This window comes from Choristoneura fumiferana, chromosome 3, assembly GCF_025370935.1.
Source record: "Choristoneura fumiferana chromosome 3, NRCan_CFum_1, whole genome shotgun sequence".
Lineage (NCBI taxonomy): Eukaryota > Metazoa > Arthropoda > Insecta > Lepidoptera > Tortricidae > Choristoneura > Choristoneura fumiferana.
In genome coordinates, this window is record NC_133474.1 from 11,996,655 (window position 1) to 12,018,717 (window position 22,063).

Sequence of the window (22,063 nt, forward strand, 5' to 3'; positions counted from 1 at the left end):
AAAAAGTCATTTAAGACATTCTAAAAACTGTTCACGGTTTTTGCTAGTGTTGCATTCTGACGGCAGAATATTGCAGTAATATTTAATATTCAAAAGTTGTTCGTGCATTAAATCCTCTCTTGGCTCTATGTAGTGCAGGCAGGCAGGGGGTGCTCTTTGATAGAATATTAAGAAAAGTCTGTGTTTTATTTATATATTGACTGCTATTTATAACCCACCGTAGGTACAAATAGTTACACAGATATAAAAAACCCTTTTCGCACCAGCGGGCTCTAGGTCTTACGCAACCCCAAAAAATTTACCATTTATCTACATGCCATACCAAAAATGTTAAAAATCTTTTTGAATTTAAAATGAGACTGAGAAAAGTAATCTTCTTATTGATTTTCACAAGTCGTTGAGAATTTAATATGAGCAGGAATTTGGTAGCAAAACTCAGATTTTCCCATTTAGCAATGATATTTTGCGAGTCTGATTACAAAAAAACCAGCTTCTTTTCTTTTTGAAGCCTGATGTTATACAGGGGTTATCACTCCATGTGCTTCTCTTCAATGGATTGTTTGACGTCGTAGGCTCGGCGCACCCTGGGGCGCTTGAAGGGCCGCGCTGCCGGCTTTCTTCAGTGCTCGCACCGACTGGCTCGGACGCGGTCGCCGCCCGCCCATCGACATAAATGCAACACCACGTGTGTCACTCCATTCTGATACCCCATGTAGTTGTGAAAAAGTGCTTAGCAGTTTTTTGCAATAACAATAAAATTAACGGTGTATATTCGAAGGTGGAAAAGTTTCGTGACTTGTACTAAAGTTTCGTGGAAAACTATACTTTTTTTGGGTAAGTTTTCTGTTTTATGTTTATCAAATTAATTTTAAGTTAGTAGGTAATATAATTAATTCAATATTTTAAAGTAAGTATTAAAATTATAAGAAAAGGTTTCAATTAAAGAAACAATGAGCACTAAATAAGCTTGTGCAAAACAAAAACGATCGTAATATATAAAATGATTAATAGTAGATTATTGTCGTGGGCTGGAAGTAGGCAATTGCTGGCTGAGTATGAGTATTAAACGGACGAGCTTGCGAGTCCGTTTAACTAATACCTACGAAGCCAACAATTGCTATTCCAGCCGAGACTAATATAAGGCTTTTCTCAAAAATGGTGAATAATTCTGAAATAGAATAAACTTTTTCTCAAAATATATTATAAAATTTAATTTTATTCCAATATGTTTCTTACGCTTTCCCGCCTTTTTTCATTAAAAATAAACTGCAGGTGTATTTTTCCACCGAAAACACCACAAGCTATTTCAGACCCAATAGAAAAAGTCCGGAGTTCCAACAAAATATCTGATACCGGCCATTAGACTTGGCTGTATACGACTTGTGCCATTTCCATGGCCTTTTTAACTTAAAAAAAAGTGACTGATTGCAGGCGCGCTAATTCTTTATTGTCGAGCTAGCTCGCCTGCAATCTTTTTAACTTTTTAATTTTTCGCTGACATAAACTATGCACTTCACCTCCTGATATATAAAGAACGGTCATTTTTGAGAAAATTATATTACTTTTGTGGCTGATTTTAGAAATTCTTTCACCAATTAAAAAGTACACTATCCTTAATTGACATAGGCTACTTTTTCTCCGGAAAAATGTAAGATTCCTACGGCCATTACCATTAATGAGTCGCAGGGTCAAACTCTAACATTCGTAGGCGTAATCTTGCGGGAAAACTGTTTCTCCCATTGGCAATTTTATGTAGCTTGCTCACGTGTAAACTCACGTACCAGCCTGGTTGTATTGACGCGACAAACGTAAAATTATATAGACTTATTTTTGCGTGAATAATTTATTTCACACAAATTAGAACGTTCAGAGCTTTCACGTTTGTTATTTAGTCTAAATTTTGTCTTTATTAACAAGTGAAGGTTCTAAATGTACTTACATATTTATTCTTCCCGGTTTTGTGTGTGATTTGGGAATTGGATTTTGCGGATCCGTGTTATTAACTGTGGGACAATTAAATAGCAAGTTTGGCTCGTGTCGGAAGAGGTGCCAACAATGGGCTGATGCACCTATTAACTCTCGATCTGTCTTGACCACGTGCTCAGTAAGGGTTTTACTATAATAAATGATCATTGATCACAAACGTTGTCATTAATTATTAGAACTAGCTTTTACCCGCGATTTCGTGCGCGTAGACAACGTAAGTAATACAAATATTGTTTTTTTAATGGAAGGTGATGTAACAGTTTTTTTTTCTAGATCGTCTCCGTAAAAGGAAACTCCTCGAAAGTTGATGGCACACGCAAAAGACAATGCGTTTATATGATATACACCGCCTGATGCTGCAGCCAGGGTCGTCTGCTGATGACGGAACTCCTCAAGGGCTGATAGCATAGATACGAAATTTTACATGTACGTTCAACGAGCTGACACAATTACTTTGCTCACCCGCGACCTTCCTCCACCTCCACACTGTTAGAACACACACAAATCACACAAATCCATCTATCACCACCATCACTTTACACAGACGCGTTTCGAACTCAACCAGAGCTCATCTTCTGAGCAACACAACCGTTCAGCATGCTACGGTGTGAAATTTGGCATAGATGGACCTAAAGAAATAAAGAGGTGCAGTAGGGAAAGATTTTAAGAAAATCCCATGGAATAGGAAAATATCTCAACTTTGTTTTTTTTTTTTTGCTTGGGGTAATCTCTGAAACTACTGAGCTGATTTAAATAATTCTTTTATCAATTGAAAGATACACTATCCCTGATTGACTACTTTAAAAAAATGCAAACTTTCCGCAGAATAAAAATAAGTTTCAATTTTGAGGCAGATTTACAAAATTATTTCAATGATAGAAAGGTACAATGTGTCTGTAATCGACAATAAAGAATATTAAAATAGATCTTATGATCTATTTTAATATTAAAGAATATTAAAATAGATCATAAGATCTTTTTTAATATTCTTTAACAGTAATTCATGTTTAACTATTTTAATATTCTTGAACAGTAATTCATGTCCCGCGGGAACTTTAAAATTTCACGGGATATAATCTTATATCGTGTATGAAGTCGCGGGCAAAAGAAACGCGTAGTAGGTACTTTAACGTTTTCTAAAATTCCAACCCTAAATCAGCGAAGCAGGGTTTCAAAGTAAGTATGTTGGTAAGAATCATAATTAATTACGTATGTAGGTTGATTTTTGTATTACAAAATTTGCACCATCGGTCTAAAAGAAAATCTGTCTGTATTTGTATTTCCATATAATCCTCCGAAAAATTAATCAAAACACGAAAAAAAGGATCTCAGAAAGTAAATGTATGTTACTACAAATTTAACGCGAGCGAAGCCGTGGGCAAAAGCTAATAAAACAAAGGTGTGTTCTCAAATATTTAAGGAGAAAGTGTAAGTCAGATCCTTTTCAAGCCTTTCCTGAAAGATCTCACCACGGCGGGAGATTGCCTGATGGAGGTCGGTCGGTAGCCGATTCCACAGCCTGGCAGATTGCACTGATATATGCCAACCACCAAAAAAAAAAACCTGATCAACATTTATAGGATGTGAAATTAAACTTACCCATATGGAAAATACAAACCGAAACATATTTGACAAAAAATTAAACCGCCGAAAAAACTGAAAAGCTAAAAATAATAAACCTTTTTTGTTTTACCTTAATCTAGGTACCAGTTTGAAGTCGGTACCTCAGCACTTTCAATCATTCCTGCTGGCTCATGTTGGGGCACCGACTTCAAGCTAGTAGACAATTAATTTCAAGTTCTCTTTAGTCGGTTCTATTTATATTAAATAAATTTTTTTGGCGTACGTTTTATTTAATGACATTATTAGATTCACTTGCGAGTACCATACACTTTTAGATCAGCGTTAAAAAGGTCGCTCTCTGTGATATTATTTGAATTTATAATTTTTAGATTAAACGCTAATTGACATTTACAACTTTAAATTAAGCAGGGCCTACAAACATACCTACCAGTATCCCTACGAATAAATGTTCGTTATCAGAAGTGGTTTTAATGTTTAAATTAAGTTTTGTACATATTCAGTGTATCATGACCTGACTTAATTCAACGCTATTTTTGTTTTAAACAGCTGTTTATTCCTGCGATAATACTCGACTCTATGACATCACGTCCATCATTGTAATAAACGCGCTGCAGCAAAGCATTGTGTCTTGTCAGAATATGTAGCCTTTTTAAATGACATTAATTTTCAAAGCGGTACGTGCCATCTTGATGCAATAAATCTAAAGCGACGATTAACCGGTTTATAAGCAAGGAGAAATGGATTAAAATGCCTGATTAGGCTTATGCCTAATGGCATTTGATATGCGTATTTAATGAAGGGCATTAAATTATTTTGTAGTCGTTTAAATAACCTGTAATTGCGTGCTTATAATAATGTCTCAAAGTCATAGGCTTCTTCTCAGAACGAGCTTGGGATGTATCTACTTACGGGCCGGCGGATTGGATTGGGAGCTGCTCACATACCAATGAATGCCTTCGCTCGTATATAGTATATACAAACATATTATTTACATAATTTATTGAATAAGGCGTTATTTTTCGGAGGTCCATATCAATGAACTAAAAGAATTTCTCTGCTCACCCAAAGCAAAGAAATTCTTTTAGTTCATTTATATTATTTACAGACATCCTCACGACCAGAAAAACTTCTCCATCAAAAATCCACGGTTAAAATTCAAATTTTAGTTCATCTATTCCACAAATGAAGGGCCTTGTTACTTAAAAAACCATCTAGCCTGTGATAGATTTACTTTTAATTTTTTAATAAATACTTAGGTTGTGATTTTCAAAAAAATTACAACCTAATTGCTTAGCTTGTTTGTGCCGGGGGTAAATTAAAAAAAGGTTTGAGCAAATATATTACGTTAACGAGTTTTTGAAAGACCTATCCAGCGACACCTTTTTTTTTTAATAATTTATGTCATTAGGTAGGTACTTTATCGGCGTGATTAACTTAATTAAGTATATAGTCAATTAGTCATGCAAAATTACAGCTTTGGGAGCGTTCAAGTATTACGTAACGTAAAGTCTTGTAAAAACTACGCGATACGTCAAAGTTTTTTTGTAACAAGTGACAATGTCCTCAAAAGTGGGAAATTCGCATCATCAGTTGTTGTTTAGAAAAGCTAAAAAAATGGTAATTTGGGTGTTACGTAACTTTTAGGAAGGGTGGGGGGGGGGGGGGGGGGGTCAAAAATCTCCAAAAATTGCGTTACGTATTTCTTTGAACGCCCCTTTTCTAGAACTAACAGTCACTAAGCTAAGCCGTGGACGGCCAGTCGGACGCACATGACGAAATTATAAGAGTTCCTTGTAGGACTACGGAACCCTAAAAGTAATGTAGAATGTAGGAATAAATTCGAGACCGTTGCTGAAAATAATACTGCTCCCCACGTTGGAGAGATAGTAAGTTGCCATTGTTTTATTTAAATTCCTGACTCTACGAGTACTTCTTTGGATACGTATTATCTTCGATCTTAGGTATTAGAAATGGTGTCGTGACAGATCAAACAAAAGGTTCGCTTAGGCCGTGGGCTATTGTCGAGGTATAAATTATTTCATACTCTGTATCGTTTTTAGGGTTCCGTACCCAAAGGGTGCCAAGGGACCCTATTACTGACACTCCGCTGTCTGTCTGTCTGTCTGTCCGTCTGTCACAGGGCTATATCTCTGAAGCCGTAAAAGTTAGACACTTGAAATTTTCACAGATTATGTATTACTGTGGCCGCTATAACAACAAATACTAAAAATAAAATAAAGTTACAAATGAAAGGGGGTCGTCATACAAGAAACGTGTTTCTTTCAGCGTTTTTTTGGTTGCTAGGCGTTATTAGCCGTTGCTAAGGCGGCTGAGTCGCCTAGCAACGGGTAGCTATGTCGTTTGAATATTTACCTTTAAGTTTGCGATTTTAATGATCTTTTATAAAAGCTTCGATAATATAATGTACCGACTGTCTGATGGTGTGGTTTATTCGTTTTTGTGCAATATTAATAAAGCAATTTATGAACCACACCACTATGTTTACCTATTGTTTTTTACACTAAAAAAATCATACTAAGTATTTAACACTATTTAAAAGGTTTATAATACTGTTTAAAAATTATTCACACTAGTCGAGCTTTTCATTATTTAATTACACAACATAGTTACGCCAAATTTCCAATTTCCAAAGACAGCATTTTTTTATACAGACGGCAATGGTTTCAGAAGCAAACAGCCAAAACCAAGGAGGATGAGAATTCAAATTGTTTTTTATTCACTCATTTGTTTTTTAATCTTGGAAGCTAAATTTGACCCACTTCCAGTGGTCCGATCGACTTGAAATTTGGCATACTTATATAAATTTGGTGACAATACAATAACCTGGTAGTGACATCTTGGTGGTCCTGCCAGGATCGTCTCTGCAGGAGGGAACTCCTCAATAGTTAATAGCACCGACTTGAAATTTGGTACACATATGTAATTTAGACGACAATTCAAGTACAGTCAACAAAAAGTACATTCGGCAAAAAATGCTTGTATTAAAAAGGAAATTTTAACAAAAACTTATTACAAGCATATACTTAGTTTATTATATTTATTTGCAGTGTAATGTAACTATGTTTGCTCGGGTGGAATCTTTCAACTCAAATTTGAAGTGGATATCTTCAACCGATTGAGCTGAAATTTTACACGCATGTATGAAAAAAAAAATGAAAAATGATTTATTCGTTCACTTAGTACTAATTTTACAATGAGCTGGTGTCCCCTTTTTAAGTAAATGAAATACCTGTGCTAAGGGGCACCGCTCTTCCATATACAGGTATCGAGTAGTACAGCCGTAGTAAGTAGAGGTAAAATAAGATAAGATGACCTATCATCTTATCTTGGTTACATTTGTATTATTAAATACTTAAGCTATAAAATTCAAATAACTCTCTCTATAAGTCCGATGACAATGCAATATTATTATAACATGGAATTGATCTGATGATAAAGCTAGCGGGTGACCATAGGAACTCTGTAATAAACGACACGACCACATCAAGTTTGGACTCGTTTGTCGTCTTGACGAGTATTTTGGTAACCAGGGGCAAAAAGTACAGTCAGCAAAAAGAACTTATATTAGAAGAATTTTAAGAAAAACTTTTACTGAACTGTTTACGGAACCCTTCATGTACGAGTCCGACTCGCACTTGACCATTTTTTTATATGCACGCCAGTCAATGCCCTGCAGTCATTTCTGGGTCTTACACTAAAAGGTAACCGCATAGAGATGTAAACTTCTAAATATGACAAAAAATACCGGGGGTAAATTTTAACGTGAACCAAAATTAATGTTTCTAGCTCAGTAAATGCTGGACAATAATGCATTAACTCATTTGTTGAAATTAGTCAGGTAAAATTTGCGGTGCGAACTTGATGTATCGTAACCACAAATTTTATCGGATAAATTTCAACAAATAAGTTAATTCATTATATTGTCCAGCATTTACTACTTAGAAACACTAATTTTGGATCATGTTAACATTTACCTACACCTGGTATCATAGTGAAGTACGAATAACTGAAAAGCAGATTTAGTTTCCACAAGGGTGTGCTAACCTAACCTTTTCTAATTTCATCCCCTTCACTTTCATTCCATCAATATTCTTATTGTTGTAAGTTCGTGATGTAAGTACATTCATTAAAGATATCTTAGTCACAATCAGACCATGATAACGTTGGAGTTGTATTCGTTAACTTAAGTCATGTAATATTTGTTTTCAATTGCATCTATTGAACTAAAGCAGGTCTATCGCCGCCGCGGCACGTTTTCTTTTAATACTTATAAAAGAATATTCCTTGATAAATTGTAAAGTGGCTACGTCTATCATCATGGCCAGTTGGGTCACGACATTTGCATTGGAAATAATCTGTATACTGTGCGATTCTATTCATATTAAAATTTGAAATGTGCTATTTAAAATAATAATAAAATATAATGAGTGACATGAGAGCGTAACGTTTAAACGTAGAAAAGTAAGCTAATTTGACGTTATTATTGGTTTGATTGCGCCAGCCTCTCCAGGGATTTTATTTATGTGGGCGTTTTTTTTCATTGTTATAGTATAGGGAGGCAAACGAGTAAATGGGTCATTGACAACACGGTCGTGATCACAAGAGCTAGTTAGGTCATCAAGGATTCAAGGGTCACTGCAGTCGGTGGTATCGTGTAACTTTGGAAGACCCACCGTACCACCAGGGGTATATGGCCAGGGGTACGGTGGGTCTGAAGGGCATATTTCCCTTTTGGGCAGCTTACACACCGGGTGTGGCCTGTAATATGAGCAAATAATTGAAACATAGATCATTCTCGTCAAACTGAAGAACTAAAGTTCAGCGACTTTTAAAAATATATATTTTTTTTAATTTTTGGCTCAGCACGAGCCGGCAGGAGTGGACCTATAGTCATCCACCACGACGACCAGATGGCCTAGTGGTTAGAGAACCTGACTACGAAGCTTGAGGTCCCGGGTTCGATTCCCGTGTCGGGGCAGATATTTGTATGAAAAATACGAATGTTTGTTCTCGGGTCTTGGGTGTTTACTATGTATTTAAGTATGTATCTATCTATATAATTATATTTATCCGTTGCTTAGTACCCATAACACAAGCTTTGCTAAGCTTACTTTGGGACTAGGTCAATTGGTGTGAATTGTCCCGTGATATTTATTTATTTATTTATTATTTATCTACCTCACCTACGTACTTTTTATTAAAAACATTGGAACATAGAACCTCCATGTTTTTTGGAGTCGGTTAAAAATCAAGTCTGTCGTGGCCTCCCGATGCTCAGGACTTCGAAGTGGCTGGTGCTGGTGGTATTTTGACTATGAGTGAAAATTACGAAAGTTTAAGACATTATATTATTTAATTAAACACTTGTTTAATCATCATTAAATTTGTATATTAATCATTCTCATAAAATAAATATATTATCCTTTAACCAACGGCGAAAGTACTTTAATTACATTCTCAATGTCATCAAAGCCCATTCCTCACTGATAAGAAACACACACACTTTTACATTTATAAATTAGTATGGATAGTATGAGTAACGTATTATTATTGGTGAAGTGATAATTTTGCGCAAATGTTAGACAAAACAAATAGATCGTAATTTCACAGAATACTAAATTATATAAATTATGAACTTATCGCTAGACAATCACTGGCAATGACAGCTTTTCTTTCATCGTGCACAATAGTCACAGTAAGATAAGGCAACTCTACCTTGTTACTCTAGCTAGATTTGCCTGGAGTCACAATATACTTCGCTACACTGCATCTGTCGCGATATTTATCATAATGACTACCAAATGGAGACAGAGTTGTTCTAAGGACTCCGTTGCCCATCCGAAGATACCTCATTTAGGTAATAGAAACATCTACTTAAAATACTGACTTGTAGTGTTACAAGAAGTCACTTTCAGAACAATAGCTATTTATATACAAATACATCAGTGTAAAAATATACACGAAGACATACAAACACCAGATACCTACACACACATACGCACACACATGAGAAATCTCATCAATCATCAAGAAATATGCCTGCCATCAAGTCTCTAATTTTAGTGGTTTAAACTGTGCATTGTCTGTCATACAGTCATTCGTTCACGTTACTCATTTATTAGTACGAGTATACATAAGTGTTACGAGTACAACTGGCAGAAAAACGTAGTACAAACTTAAACTAAAGAGGACTTCCGTCATCATAGGTCCTTTATGCCGAGATCCCTTGTTGTTTTGTAACTCACGCATGATTTTAGCGCCAAAAGGCATACTTCAGCGATAGAAAAGCCCATTTCACACTTGAATTGCAGCTACCCTAGTGTGGCAATGCCTTTTGTGCAACATATGGAATTATTTCGTGGAATAAATACAAATTGCCTTACCTATACAGACGAGTTAGTCAGTAAACATAAGGCAAGTACATGTTTTAGATTGATTTTATTACGCATTTTTACTCAAATAAAAAAACAAAAGAAGTACAGATTGAATTAAATAAAATAATACTAATAAGAAGAAGACAAAGAAAACTTACCTAAGAAACCTTAACTAAGTATATCTAATATGTTACTATGAAATAAAAATTATAAAAAGAAAACCCCGTCCAAAACATCTGCCTGTGGCAGAGTTCCCATGATGCTGGCCGCATTACCCCTTTGGACCGCAAGTGCGATCCGCTGGGATAAATACGTACCAGCTCTTGGGTCCCCAGAGGTGTCGATCAACCGGGAAGAAAGGGCCTTTATGAAACACTTCATATCGGCTGACCAAGGCCCTAGAGTCTCAACAGCAAGCGCCGCAAACTCGTAATCTTTTAATAAAGAGGAGTACTTGCGGCGCTTGAGGAGTTGGGCCTGATCAGCCGCAGCGCCGGCTCGTGAGCTAGTTGCCTGGATGTGGGACAGAGCGAAAGTATCAACGCATGTAGCGTCCCACACCAGGGCCCTACCGAGCTTCCACGGCACCAGGGTGACGCCGTCTGGACGCTTGCCATCGTCCCTTGCCATGCCAGCCGGCTCTAAAGCCGAAGGCACTGACGCGGTGGCAAGCGACCGACGTACTATGTCATTTATGGTGCCATGACGGTACATACGGTCGGCGCTTCTAGCACACGAAAGACCATGTCGTCCCAGTTGATCGACGTTTTAGCCACACGCGCAGATATGAGGAATGCATATTCTGGCCCCAAGTCTCAGGGAAATTGCTATCCACAAAGTACTTGGGTCCAGAATAGTGCCAATATTCCTCGATGGCAAGGCGTTCAGCCAATGGCCTGCCTCGGGTGCAGAAACAGCTAATAGACGGGCGCGTTCATAATTGTCCGGACAGTTTTCGAGGAGGGAAGCGTGAGTCGCATTAAGGCGAGGGGCGTCCCAGGCCCGCTAGATCTGTTTAACCGTGGGGGTGTCCGCTCCAGGGCACGAGTCACACCAAGCTTTTTCAGCCTCCGCCAGGCAGGCTAACTCATCGACAGGTATCTGTGGTTTATTTAAAATAATACCGACGAGAGATAGCGAGCTGTAGGCGGAAGACAAGAAAGCAGGTAAAGCCACACTGGATGACGAGCGAACACCTAAACCACCAAATCGAATGGGAGAACAGCCTGAGTCCATGAAAAAGTATTGAAACTGATATTTAGAATTTTGGAAAGAGTTGCCTGGAGAGAATCGTCAATGGATGAGAGAATGGACGGAAATTTCCAAATCGGGCAACTGCGAAGTAGATACATAAATTTTGGTGTGAATAAACAGAACCGAATAATAAAAAGGGCCATGTGGGGATTTATCTGAAAGAGGAGATTTGACGTACTATTGAATAAATTTAGTTTACAATTAATGACAGGGTTGATTGATTCATCGAAAATGGGTGAGCCTAAAAGTGTGAGAGATGAATTTAAATGTACGGAAATATTAGGCAGAAGCGTGTTAAAGTTCGTCAAAATTTCAATTTTTTTATCAGAAGAAAGGTGGTTCGGCAGATAAATTTCGCATTTAGTGAAGTTTAAAGTGAGGCCAATTTCTGAAAATTTTTCGAAGGTTTGCTGTAGATCTTGAAAAAACAGTTAAGGCGTTTCCACCAAGAGAACCGTCGTCTAGATACCAAAGATTAAATTTAGAATTTAGATGGGATATGATGGGGTGAATTGCCAAACTAAAAATGGCGGGCCCAAGCGGATCTCCTTGCTGACAACCCACGCTGGAAAAAAAATATTGTCGCCGAAAACTAATTTTGAAGGTGCACCGTAGCATTGCCATAAGTAAGGATAAAGCTCTGGTACCTCTTTTTTGACTTCCGCTAACAGTGCACCACGGTCAACTGTATTTGATTTTCCGGTTTAAATTCAGGTAGAAATAAAATTTATTTCACTGGTGTTCTTCATACAATGTAAATTGAAAACACGGTGTAACTTTGGAGTATTCCCGTGGGAATTCAGTAAAATCCTGAAATTTCAATTAACATTTTGGGCTTAATAGCTCACGCGAACGAAGTCGCATGTAAAGGCAAGTTTAGTAGTGATACATAACTTTTTAAATATTATGTGCAACCTTGATCTACAACTTTTTACTATTGATCTTCGGTAATTAATTTAAATCGTTTGTTAAATTAATTCAAAAGGTCAAATGAAATTATTTTTTATATTATATTTAAATATATTAATTTTATTGTTTAAAAGATAATCATGAATTAAGACAATTAATTAGGAGCAGTAAAAGAGAGAGTAGTATATATTAATATTTGGGCTAAAAGTTAATTACCTGGGAGATAGATTCTATTAATAAACTAAACCTTTTGTCAAAGTTAACGGAAATTAAGAATAACATGGAGAGCCTAAAAACTTCTATGAATTGTCACTAGAAGCTAAGCGTTGGAATACCTACGACATTTCTTTCATTGTGCTATTATTCGATACAGAATAGAATTAATAAGTGAGGTTGTTAAAAGCCCCTTTTAAGTTTAAAGCAAGGATGTTATGGATATAACATTTCGGATCTGGATATGGATACGGATATAATATGTCAAACATAAATACCGGTTTCGGTTTCGGTTACGGATATTGGATTTTTAAGGAAGTGTACAACTAAAATAAAAATAGGAATAAATAAAAATAAAATAATAAATTCCAAAAAAAACAACTCAAACCTATACCTACAGACTAACAGCCTTATTCATAAAAAGTTAGAGCCTCCTTGAAGGCTCCTTGAAGGCCCGATGCTTAAAAACATGATTCATAAACGTCTGTTAGCGCTAATCAGTCGATCAAGGCTCTGCTAAAGTTAGAGGACCGTAGACCCTCCTTTATTTCCCTGCTAAGTCACAAAATGGCCGCCACAAGTTTGAACAGCTGACTTTGACAAGAGCAAAAAACCATACCGAAGATATTTATAGTGAAGGCAGGGTTACGCAAAAATTAAAAAAAAAAAACGAAAATTTATTTTCAGGAATTTGTATTTAAAAATCCTCTAAATTAGCAACAATAAATTAACAATAAATATGAAAAAAAAAATAGCATGATTAACATAATTATGGCTTTTTGCACAACATAAACATGCGGATCGGAAATGGCGGGAAAACAAACATCTCGCTTTTTATTTTTTTTCCTGGTAATTTGCTGTCACTGCTGTCAATTTTTTTTTAATTATCGATTAGACCATTTTTTGTCTTTGATTTGTCAAGGTGGCCAACATAACGCGTCTAATCCGTCTATCAGCAGCTCAACAACTAGCAGACTGCTAGCAAGTGTTTATGAATCATACTTCTTGACAACCGTCTATTAAGCTTAATCAGTCTGCTAAGTAACAGACCGATCAAACCTCAATTAAGGTTTTTTTATGAATAAGGCTGTAAGGCTAAAACACCTACTCGTATAATTTTGTATTTTTTTATTGTATTTTTATTTACTTATTTTCTTTTGTACAATAAAGAGTTTTCCTTCTAATAGGAATATAGGTGACTTGACTTTAATTTTATTGTAATGTATCCCCTTACGGCCCGTGATACACACAATGATTTTCATCACATTGCGAGGAAAAAAATGACAAAAATGAAACTATTTTGTGTCTAAACACTTCGACAAACACAGCTCGGCAAAAGAAAGACGCTATAAAGACAAACGAATAAAATAATGGCTACCCGCCAATACAGGAGGCTACAACAAAATTCGAAAATCGAAGTTCGTATCGTACCGTCCCTCACTCTCGTATTAAATAATATTTGCGTGAGCATAACGATACGAACTTCTATTTTCGAATTGCGTAGTAGCCCCCCTGTCTTTTTTTTAGAGTCGTCTACCATAGACAATGCTACCGCTACCGCTGGTGGTGTAGGGGTTATAGCACGCAGCATGGATTGCTGAGGACCTGAGTTCGATTCCCAGCGCTGGTCTCTTTTTCTGGCTTTTCTGTGAATCCATGTCTCAGTTTGTATTTTCGATATAAATTTAAAATATAAAAATAACGAAGTTTCATGATGCGTGGAATTGTTTTATGGTGTAAAATAATTGGTCTATAAATATCTAGGTTATACCTAGCTAAGTTTTAAAGATGAAAATAAAACGTTGGCTGACTTGAAACCTCTTTCGTCTGAAATGACGCACCTATTTACTTTTTAAAACTAAAGTCATAACTTCCTTGAGAAGAAAAATTACACGTAAATCGTAACAATTAAGTTCATTTTCATTTAGTGTATGTACAGGCATGGAATAATATCATTGACAAGCAAGTGTGATGAAAAAATAATAAACAATAGATGGAGAAGTCGCGCGCGGCTGTTCTGTCGGCTCGGCCTGGCAAAAACAAAAACCTGTCACAACATGTCGCATTTTGACACCGCCCCTATCCGAAACTATCCGAAATTTTTATATCGGATTCGGTTACGGTTACGGATAGTTTTTTATTTCGGATATCCGATAGTTTCGGTTACGGATACGGAGCTCCATAACATGCCTGGTTTAAAGTACCTACTTGTGAGTAAATGGGGTCTTATAATTTTATACGCCTACGGAATTATATAAAGCGATAAACGTTTTCATAAGTGGCCCAATATACTTAATGCAAACGCTTGAACAATTTGAGCAAGCAATCTTTAATACGGACTGGGTCCAGTCCAATCACTTGCAACTTCTGGGAAAGTGCAAAGAAAATAGCCGTGGGATATTTTCGGCTGGTACAAACAAATGTGCTACGTTAGACGAACTATAAAGTACCAAATTTACGATGTTATCATGGCCCGGTGGTATTGATCTACAAACAAATTTGAAAAATATTCGCGAGCATACGTAGTCTGGGAATACTCCTGACTAGGCAGACTCGTAGACTAAGGCTGCGGCTTCACTGAGGCGGAGACGAGCGGAGCAGAGAGGAGACGTGTAGGGATCGACCAATCATATTACATCTCGTCTCATCTCGTCTCCGAGATGTAGATTTCAACTAATATGATTGGTCGATCCTACACGTCTCCTCTCCGCTTCGCTTGTCTCCGCCTCAGCAGTGGAGCCGTAGCCAAAGGTACCGAAGCAGAATTTGAAAACAATAAGTACTCGCAGAAACAACTTAATTAAGATTAGGGATAAGTGTCTTGGTTTTAGTTAGACGAAAACTTTAAGTTTTTTTTTATCCTAACTAATATTACAAATGCGAAAGTATTTGTCGCTGTCTGTTGGGTACCTTTTCATGATTATACCGCTGAACCAATTTAAATTAAAAACAAAAAAGTTTATTAATCAGACAACATGTCCCACATTATTTTATTATAGGTACATAATTTCACTAAAATGAAATTTGGTATGAAGATAGTTTGAAGAGGACATAGGATAGTTTTTATTCCAGAAAATTGCATAGTTCCAGCGGGATAGCGATAAACAAATTCTACGCAGACGGAGTCGCGCGCAAAAGCTAGTACCTAGTCAATAATTTTGAACAGAATTGGAAAAAGGATAGCCGACAAAATGCTTGAAACGCTACAATACAAAAGACATCGTTGATAATCACTTGACGTTGCCATTCGCTAGGTAAGTAATATTGTCATTTTCTGCATTATTTTGGGGATTTGTGTGGTTTAAAAGGAAAAAAAACGTGCATAATAAAATGTTTTTTTTTTTTTGTAAAAATGGAGGTTCTTTTATATGAGTATGCATTGAGGAAATCGCGAAACCCATATTTTCCTCGTGGTATCATGATTTTATTTTTTGTCTAAGAAAATGCTAATAAAGAAATCAGGTGAAATTGTAGTAAGGAAGAAAATCTTAATAGTCCACCTGTCTGACAAGAAACTTTTTTCCCGAAACGTATTAAGATATTAAATTTAAATAATAAGGGCAATGATTTTTTTAAGACTGTAATAAAAATTAAGTTTCTGAGATGGATTGCCATTTGGGTCAATTTTTAAGTTTGTTTTATCCTATCGCCGTTAATTTCGCTCTGTGTAATTATTTGGGTATTAATTAATCTTTCTTCTTCTTCTCTTTTAAGATATGGCTTTTCTGCCCTAATTAATAGGACAATTTCGCCAGTGTCAAGGTAAACTCTCTTTGAGAGGGATGTTGTACGGTGATTGTAGTTTTTGCAACTTGATAGTAAAATTCCAGAAACCACGTGGAGACAACTTGCGCATTAGAAAATGCCAGACACGAGAGCAATATAGAATTTTGTGATCACTGTTCACTGTCGCCGCATAAAACACCTATCAAAACTATACTTCAACTAGCCAAAGAAACAGAAATAGCAAAATTAGATATTGTCTACATCCGCCATGTTCGAATGCTACAAATCGAATCTATTAACCTTTAATCTGTGTAAGGTCATTTCTGACTGATAATGAATATGCAAATTGACAGGGTTTAGGTACTTTTCACGAGGCAAAGCCACCGGAACAATTCATTAATGACGCATAATCAATAGGTGTGGATTGAAGAATTAAGTGAACTCATTTAGAGAGCGATGACACTAAATCTTCTGATTTATTCATTCGGTATTTAGTATTCTTTGCATATTAATAAGTATAATTTAAGGTTTATTTCAGGCTCTAGTCCCATACACTTCATGTTAGTTACAGTCTTATAATGATAATGTTAGTAGTTTAATTAATTGCGATTGAATTAAATTTTATCAAAAAATAGGATTTATGAGTTCTAAAAGTAAAAATAATACAATAATAATAAGAACAATAGTCAAAATTACAGAAAATTTAAATTAAAATTAATTAAAATTATAAAGAATACAGTCGATGGGTCACTGGAATCTATATCCTATCCCACTAACATGCCGGTTACAACAGTGCCTAATGGAGGGGCAGTCCGGTTTGTCGGCTATCATCACCAGGACGGTGTTGAGCTGTCGCGCACCCGGCGCACCAGGGCCGCAGCGCGCACGCGAATGCTCGCGTGGAAGCACGCTGTGCGCGCCTCCGCGAACATGCCGGACGCACTACACCAGGCGCGGCAGCCCCATCAACGCCCTGAACGCGTTGTTGTATTGGACACGAATAACGTTGTACGCCTTCTGTGTGTAGTCAGCCCACAGGCTACACGTGTAAAGCGACGTGCAGTACGCTTTGAACAGCGTTATCTTCACGTCCCTGGAACATCGCGCGAACCTGCGAGCTATCATATTTGCCCTGACAAATGTACCTACAACGCTCTCGCTTCCGTTCTATGTCGGCATTGTGCCTGAGGTCAGTCGTATCAATGTGGCCCAAGTACTTAAACAGGTCCACTCTTTCGAGTGGAGATCCGTTCAAAATGACCGGAGAAACATTAGATGGACGGTTACAACCCGCCTCAAAGGCCATGAACTGACTTTTGGCTACATTATATTTTAACCCATGGCTTAAGGCGTATTCCTCACAAACACGTAGCAACCTCTCAAGACCGCAGACTGACGCGCTCAACGGCGCAATGTCGTCCGCATAGCTCAAGTTATTAACGCAGACTCCGTCCACATAGCAACCGACATGCTTGCTGCTGAGCGAGACAATCAGAGCATCCATGGGTACGATCGAGTGAAATATTGGCACAGCAGGTGGTATAGGACCTTGTGCAAGGTCCGCCCGGATTGCTACCACCATCTTGCTCGCTAATCCTGTCGTGAAGCAGCTGTGCTTGCACTGTTGTGTTTCGGTGTGGAGAGTAAGACAGCCGGTGAAATTACTGGCACTTGAGGTATCCCATCTTAGGCCTCTAGGTTGGCAACGCATCTGCAATACCGTAGCAGATGTTTATGGGCGGTGGTGATCTCTTACCATCAGGAGACCCACTAGCTCGTTTGCCATCCAGTCGAATAATAAAAAAAACAGCAAATCCATTACCCGTCTGCAGCGTAAAAGTCATCATGATTTCGATGTTCCAATATTTATTAAATGTTCAGGCAATTATCGCTCGGGGCCGATGGCATGAGATGCGGTTTCTCTGTAAATGGATCACGTCAGTGAGTCCTCTTTGTTCCTGTGTGTTCAGAAAGGGAAGCGATGATAAAAAAAACCACAGCCACTTCTGCTTGGCGCGCTGATCAACGGTTATTGAGATAACATGCAGATGCGAAGTTGATTTGCATTTTAATACCTGGGTGAAACACGTGAATACCGGAAAATATGAAAAATATGATTGCGACTTAGATGAATGATTGGTCTCGCGCGCTCGGTCGAGCGCGTACCCGTTTGTGAGATTGTTACGTCGCATATTAATGCGAAAAATTAGTTTCATTCGAAACATGGAACTCTGTACGTACCTACAGGTCAAATTAACGTAACTCAGTGAATAATCAAACTTACTAATTACTAGGTATTTAATGCATTCTGCTTCTATAGGAAGATAGAAAACAAAATTTTGGCTTTTGTACATAATATTAATCTAATTGAGTCAATGTGACCCTTGTGTGCAGTAATAGCTATTTAAGCAACTGTATCGTAATAGAGGTTAAAACACGAGTGTGGTTTCATGAAAAGAGGCGTAGCATGAGTGTTTTAATGCCTAATTACGTACAGTTGCATACAATATTTTATCTACATCCATATATTAAATCCTCTATCATGTGTTTAAGAACCATTGAGAATGACCTGCACTGCAAACAGAACTAGGACCTTCACTTTGCTGGAAATCAATTATGAGTCATTTCCTTCGCCGCATCTAAAATATCGGGCGGAGTCAAATTTTCTTCGCATTCACTGATATGAGACATTTTTAAGCAAGAACAAAATTTTCAGATCTTGTGTTTAACAAGTATGTAAATATAATCTCGTTTTGAATTTTATAATTCGAACTTTACGATATGAGAGTAGATAATAGTTATTTATGTGGCTGGTGCATAATGCCTAATTATGTATAGCCGCATACATAACTTTATCTACATGCATATCATAAGTTTTCTATAATATGTTCAGATATGGACTGTATTTTGACTTTGATTTTGACTGACTTTGACTTTGCCTTTGCCTTTGCCTTTGACTTTGACTTTGACTTTGACTTTGCCTGTGACTTTGACTTTGACTTTGACTTTGACTTTGACTTTGACTTTAACTTGACTGACTGACTGACTGACTGACTGAATAATAATTATTATCTACATGCATGTCACAAGTTTTCTACAATATGTACAGATATGCATTGTTAAAAAAAGTATTACCGATACTTTAATGTAAACATTAAGATGCACTGTACTTTAATGTGAACATTAAGATGCACCCGCAGATACCAGGTTTCTTAATAAGGGCCATTTGATAGTCGTTTCTGAACATATAATAGGGAAGTTATGATATGCATGTAGATAAAAAGCTTTAATGAGGGCTATCGCGTATGAATTCGCCACTAGAGATCTCCGAAATGTCAAATTTCATAGTTTTTGGGTGAGCTACGCGGGTTTATTTATAATTAGAATAATTTTGTGAATATTTTGCAATATCTGAAATTAATTATGCCAAATATGCGTTCCGGGGCAATGAATGTCTGTGTTTTGAGACAGTTTTGTCTTTCGGAAACCATTGTCCTCCCTTTTTTCCGAACAAAACGGGGACTATGCAACACTGTGGCATGCTCGATATTTTTATGGTACGGTTTTAAGGTGTATTAAAGATGATTTTAATCTAAACTTTGTTTTCACACCCGTAATAACAGACATTGAAAGCCATACTTAAAAACCTCACGCAACAGTGCGCCATCTAGTGAGACAAAAAACGATAGCCCTCATTACTTATTCCCTCTGTCTGAATGTTTCGTTTCGAGACCTTTGTAATGTTGGAACATTTAAAAATTCCAAAACTTATTTTTCCTAAAAAGTTAATAGATGGGTAAGGCCGCGAATTTTAACCAATGTGACATAGAAATAACATAAAAAAATACGTGACGTTACCATAAAACGTAACGCAAATTTTTATAAAGCCTAGATCAAACTGGTAAAAATTCCCATTAGATAACGTATGTATGAAAAAAAAATACATGTCATATAATAAAGTGAAGTTTTTATTTTTACTAGAACTTTCTGACGATACTGATCTTAAATCTGTCCTATATCAGATCTATAGAGCTAAACATGAGAATGTGGAAGTAGAAGTACCCTCTAGTTGACGAACATCTTTCCAAAAGTGTATCTTTACATGCCTCTCTAACACTGACAATAAGGTGCACATTTATAAGCATAACGAATTTGGATGTGTTTTTTTTTTATTCGACTGGATGGCAAACGATCAAATGAGTAAGAGATCACCACCGCCCATAAAAATCTGCAACACCAGGGGTATTGCAGACGCGTTGCCAACCTAGAGGCCTATGATGGGATACCTCGTGCCAGTAATTTCACCGGCTGTCTTACTCACCACGCCGAAACACAACAGTTCAAGCACTGCTGCTTCACGGCAGGATTAGCGAGGAAGATGGTGGTAGCAATCCGGGCGGACCTTGCACAAGGTCCTACCACCTAGTTATGAGCATGCTTGTGACTTCGACTGTACAAGCTATTAAATACCTCAAAGAAATGGCCAAAACCCTAAATCACAGGTTTTACCAATTTAGGAAGTAGTATCTTAGTTAAGTGGACAATGTAAAAAGATGTTTTTGGAAATAAATTATAATGATTATAATGTTTAGGTAACAAATGAACTAAGTAGGTAAGTGAATCTCTCCGTTTGTCTCTCACTTTAAATACGCTATGCATGTAGCAGGACGTGAACACAGAACTCGCCACAATTCTCTTGTGCCGATCCCTGCACCGACAGATTAAAATTTATTTAACTTCAAAATATCCATCTAACTAACTTACTGTGCGTGCAGTCATTGGAAACCTAATAATAAACTGGTGTAAGTTAGAATTTTTCTGTGTGAACTTCCCTTTACCACATTTTTTCGTTACGTTATGTACAAAATACGTAGCATTTTGTAAAAATGTAACGTAATCGTAACGAAAGTGTAACGTATTTTATACAAAAAATCGTTTATCATGGTGAATAACGACATTTTGAACATAATAAATAACACATGCCACTTACATGGAAAAGATTACCCTATCGTATGAAAAAACAACCAGTTAAAAATAATCACTACTTACCCTTAAAATCGAACAAGCACTTTCGACGTTTTTTCGAAAAAAAACCTCCGCGTCACTTTTGATGGCTGTTTGTCAACAAACTGATGAGATTTATTTATCTCATCGATGTTGCCCTATTAGAGTATTACTTGCCAGTGTACAAAAACAAATTTCTACCGAAATTGGCGTTAAAGGTAGCTTAAAAAAGCGTCACCTAAGTATTCGTAACGAAAACGTGGTTTTTTGGCACGGGAAAAGAAATAAATATAAAACATGAAAATTATTTGATTATCATGATTCCGCAATCGGTAGGACTATCGTTATATCATAAAATTTCGTTTAAACAAAATCATTATCATGAGAAGTTAAATAGCATGAAAATAATAAGGTATTAAGTACTCGTGGTCAAAAAAAATAGTCAATTTTCGTTACGTTTTGGACGGTAATATATTTTTATTATTTTTTTAAAAGGGTTTAAATCAATTATCTCATTTGCGACCTTGAGAGTTTATATTGTGTCATATAATAAAAAAAAAATTAAACCTCTAGGTGTTATCAGTTTTTTTTTATCAGCGTTCCAAATTTGAAACGTCCAAATTGGTCAAAATTCGCGGCCTTACCCAGATAAAAACAGAATAGTTGGGCCTACGACATTCGAATGAAGTCGGGGACGCGAGGGGATAGCTTGTAAATGGTTGTTAATGGTTGATATCGTGATCGTGACGTGCGTAAACTATTTTCAGATAAAACAAAAGCATTCACTTACTATGCACGAGGTATTCGAAACATAAACTAACGTGAATGCAGAGAAAAAATTTCTATATAGAGAGAAAAGATTTACTTCGAATTGGTTACGCGTTAACATGGTGAACAACAGATAAGTATTGTCGGTACGTCAGGTATGTATTAATAGATCAGTCGGTTGCCTCGCTCCTACTGTATTGTTTTTTTTTTTTACGTAATGGGAA

The 22,063-nt window shown here is 36.8% G+C and overlaps 2 protein-coding genes across 2 annotated transcripts in view; one reads left to right on the top strand and one right to left on the bottom strand.

Moving 5' to 3' along the window:
• Nucleotides 1-639: 639 nt before the first annotated feature.
• Nucleotides 640-22,063, top strand: part of TrissinR (Trissin receptor) — a 112,211-nt gene continuing 90,787 nt past the window's right edge. The window contains exon 1 of the mRNA XM_074085646.1: nucleotides 640-834. The gene's annotated coding sequence lies outside the window, so the exon portion shown is untranslated. The remainder of the gene's footprint in view (nucleotides 835-22,063) is intronic.
• LOC141426101 (uncharacterized) lies at nucleotides 17,107-17,571 on the bottom strand. The gene has a single exon (XM_074084965.1). The coding sequence runs from the start codon at nucleotides 17,569-17,571 to the stop codon at nucleotides 17,107-17,109; it is 465 nt and encodes a 154-aa protein (XP_073941066.1).

Bases quoted from the DNA above. Each gene is read 5' to 3' on its own strand.
- LOC141426101 (XM_074084965.1), bottom strand. From the start codon at position 17,571: ATGGATGCTCTGATTGTCTCGCTCAGCAGCAAGCATGTCGGTTGCTAT.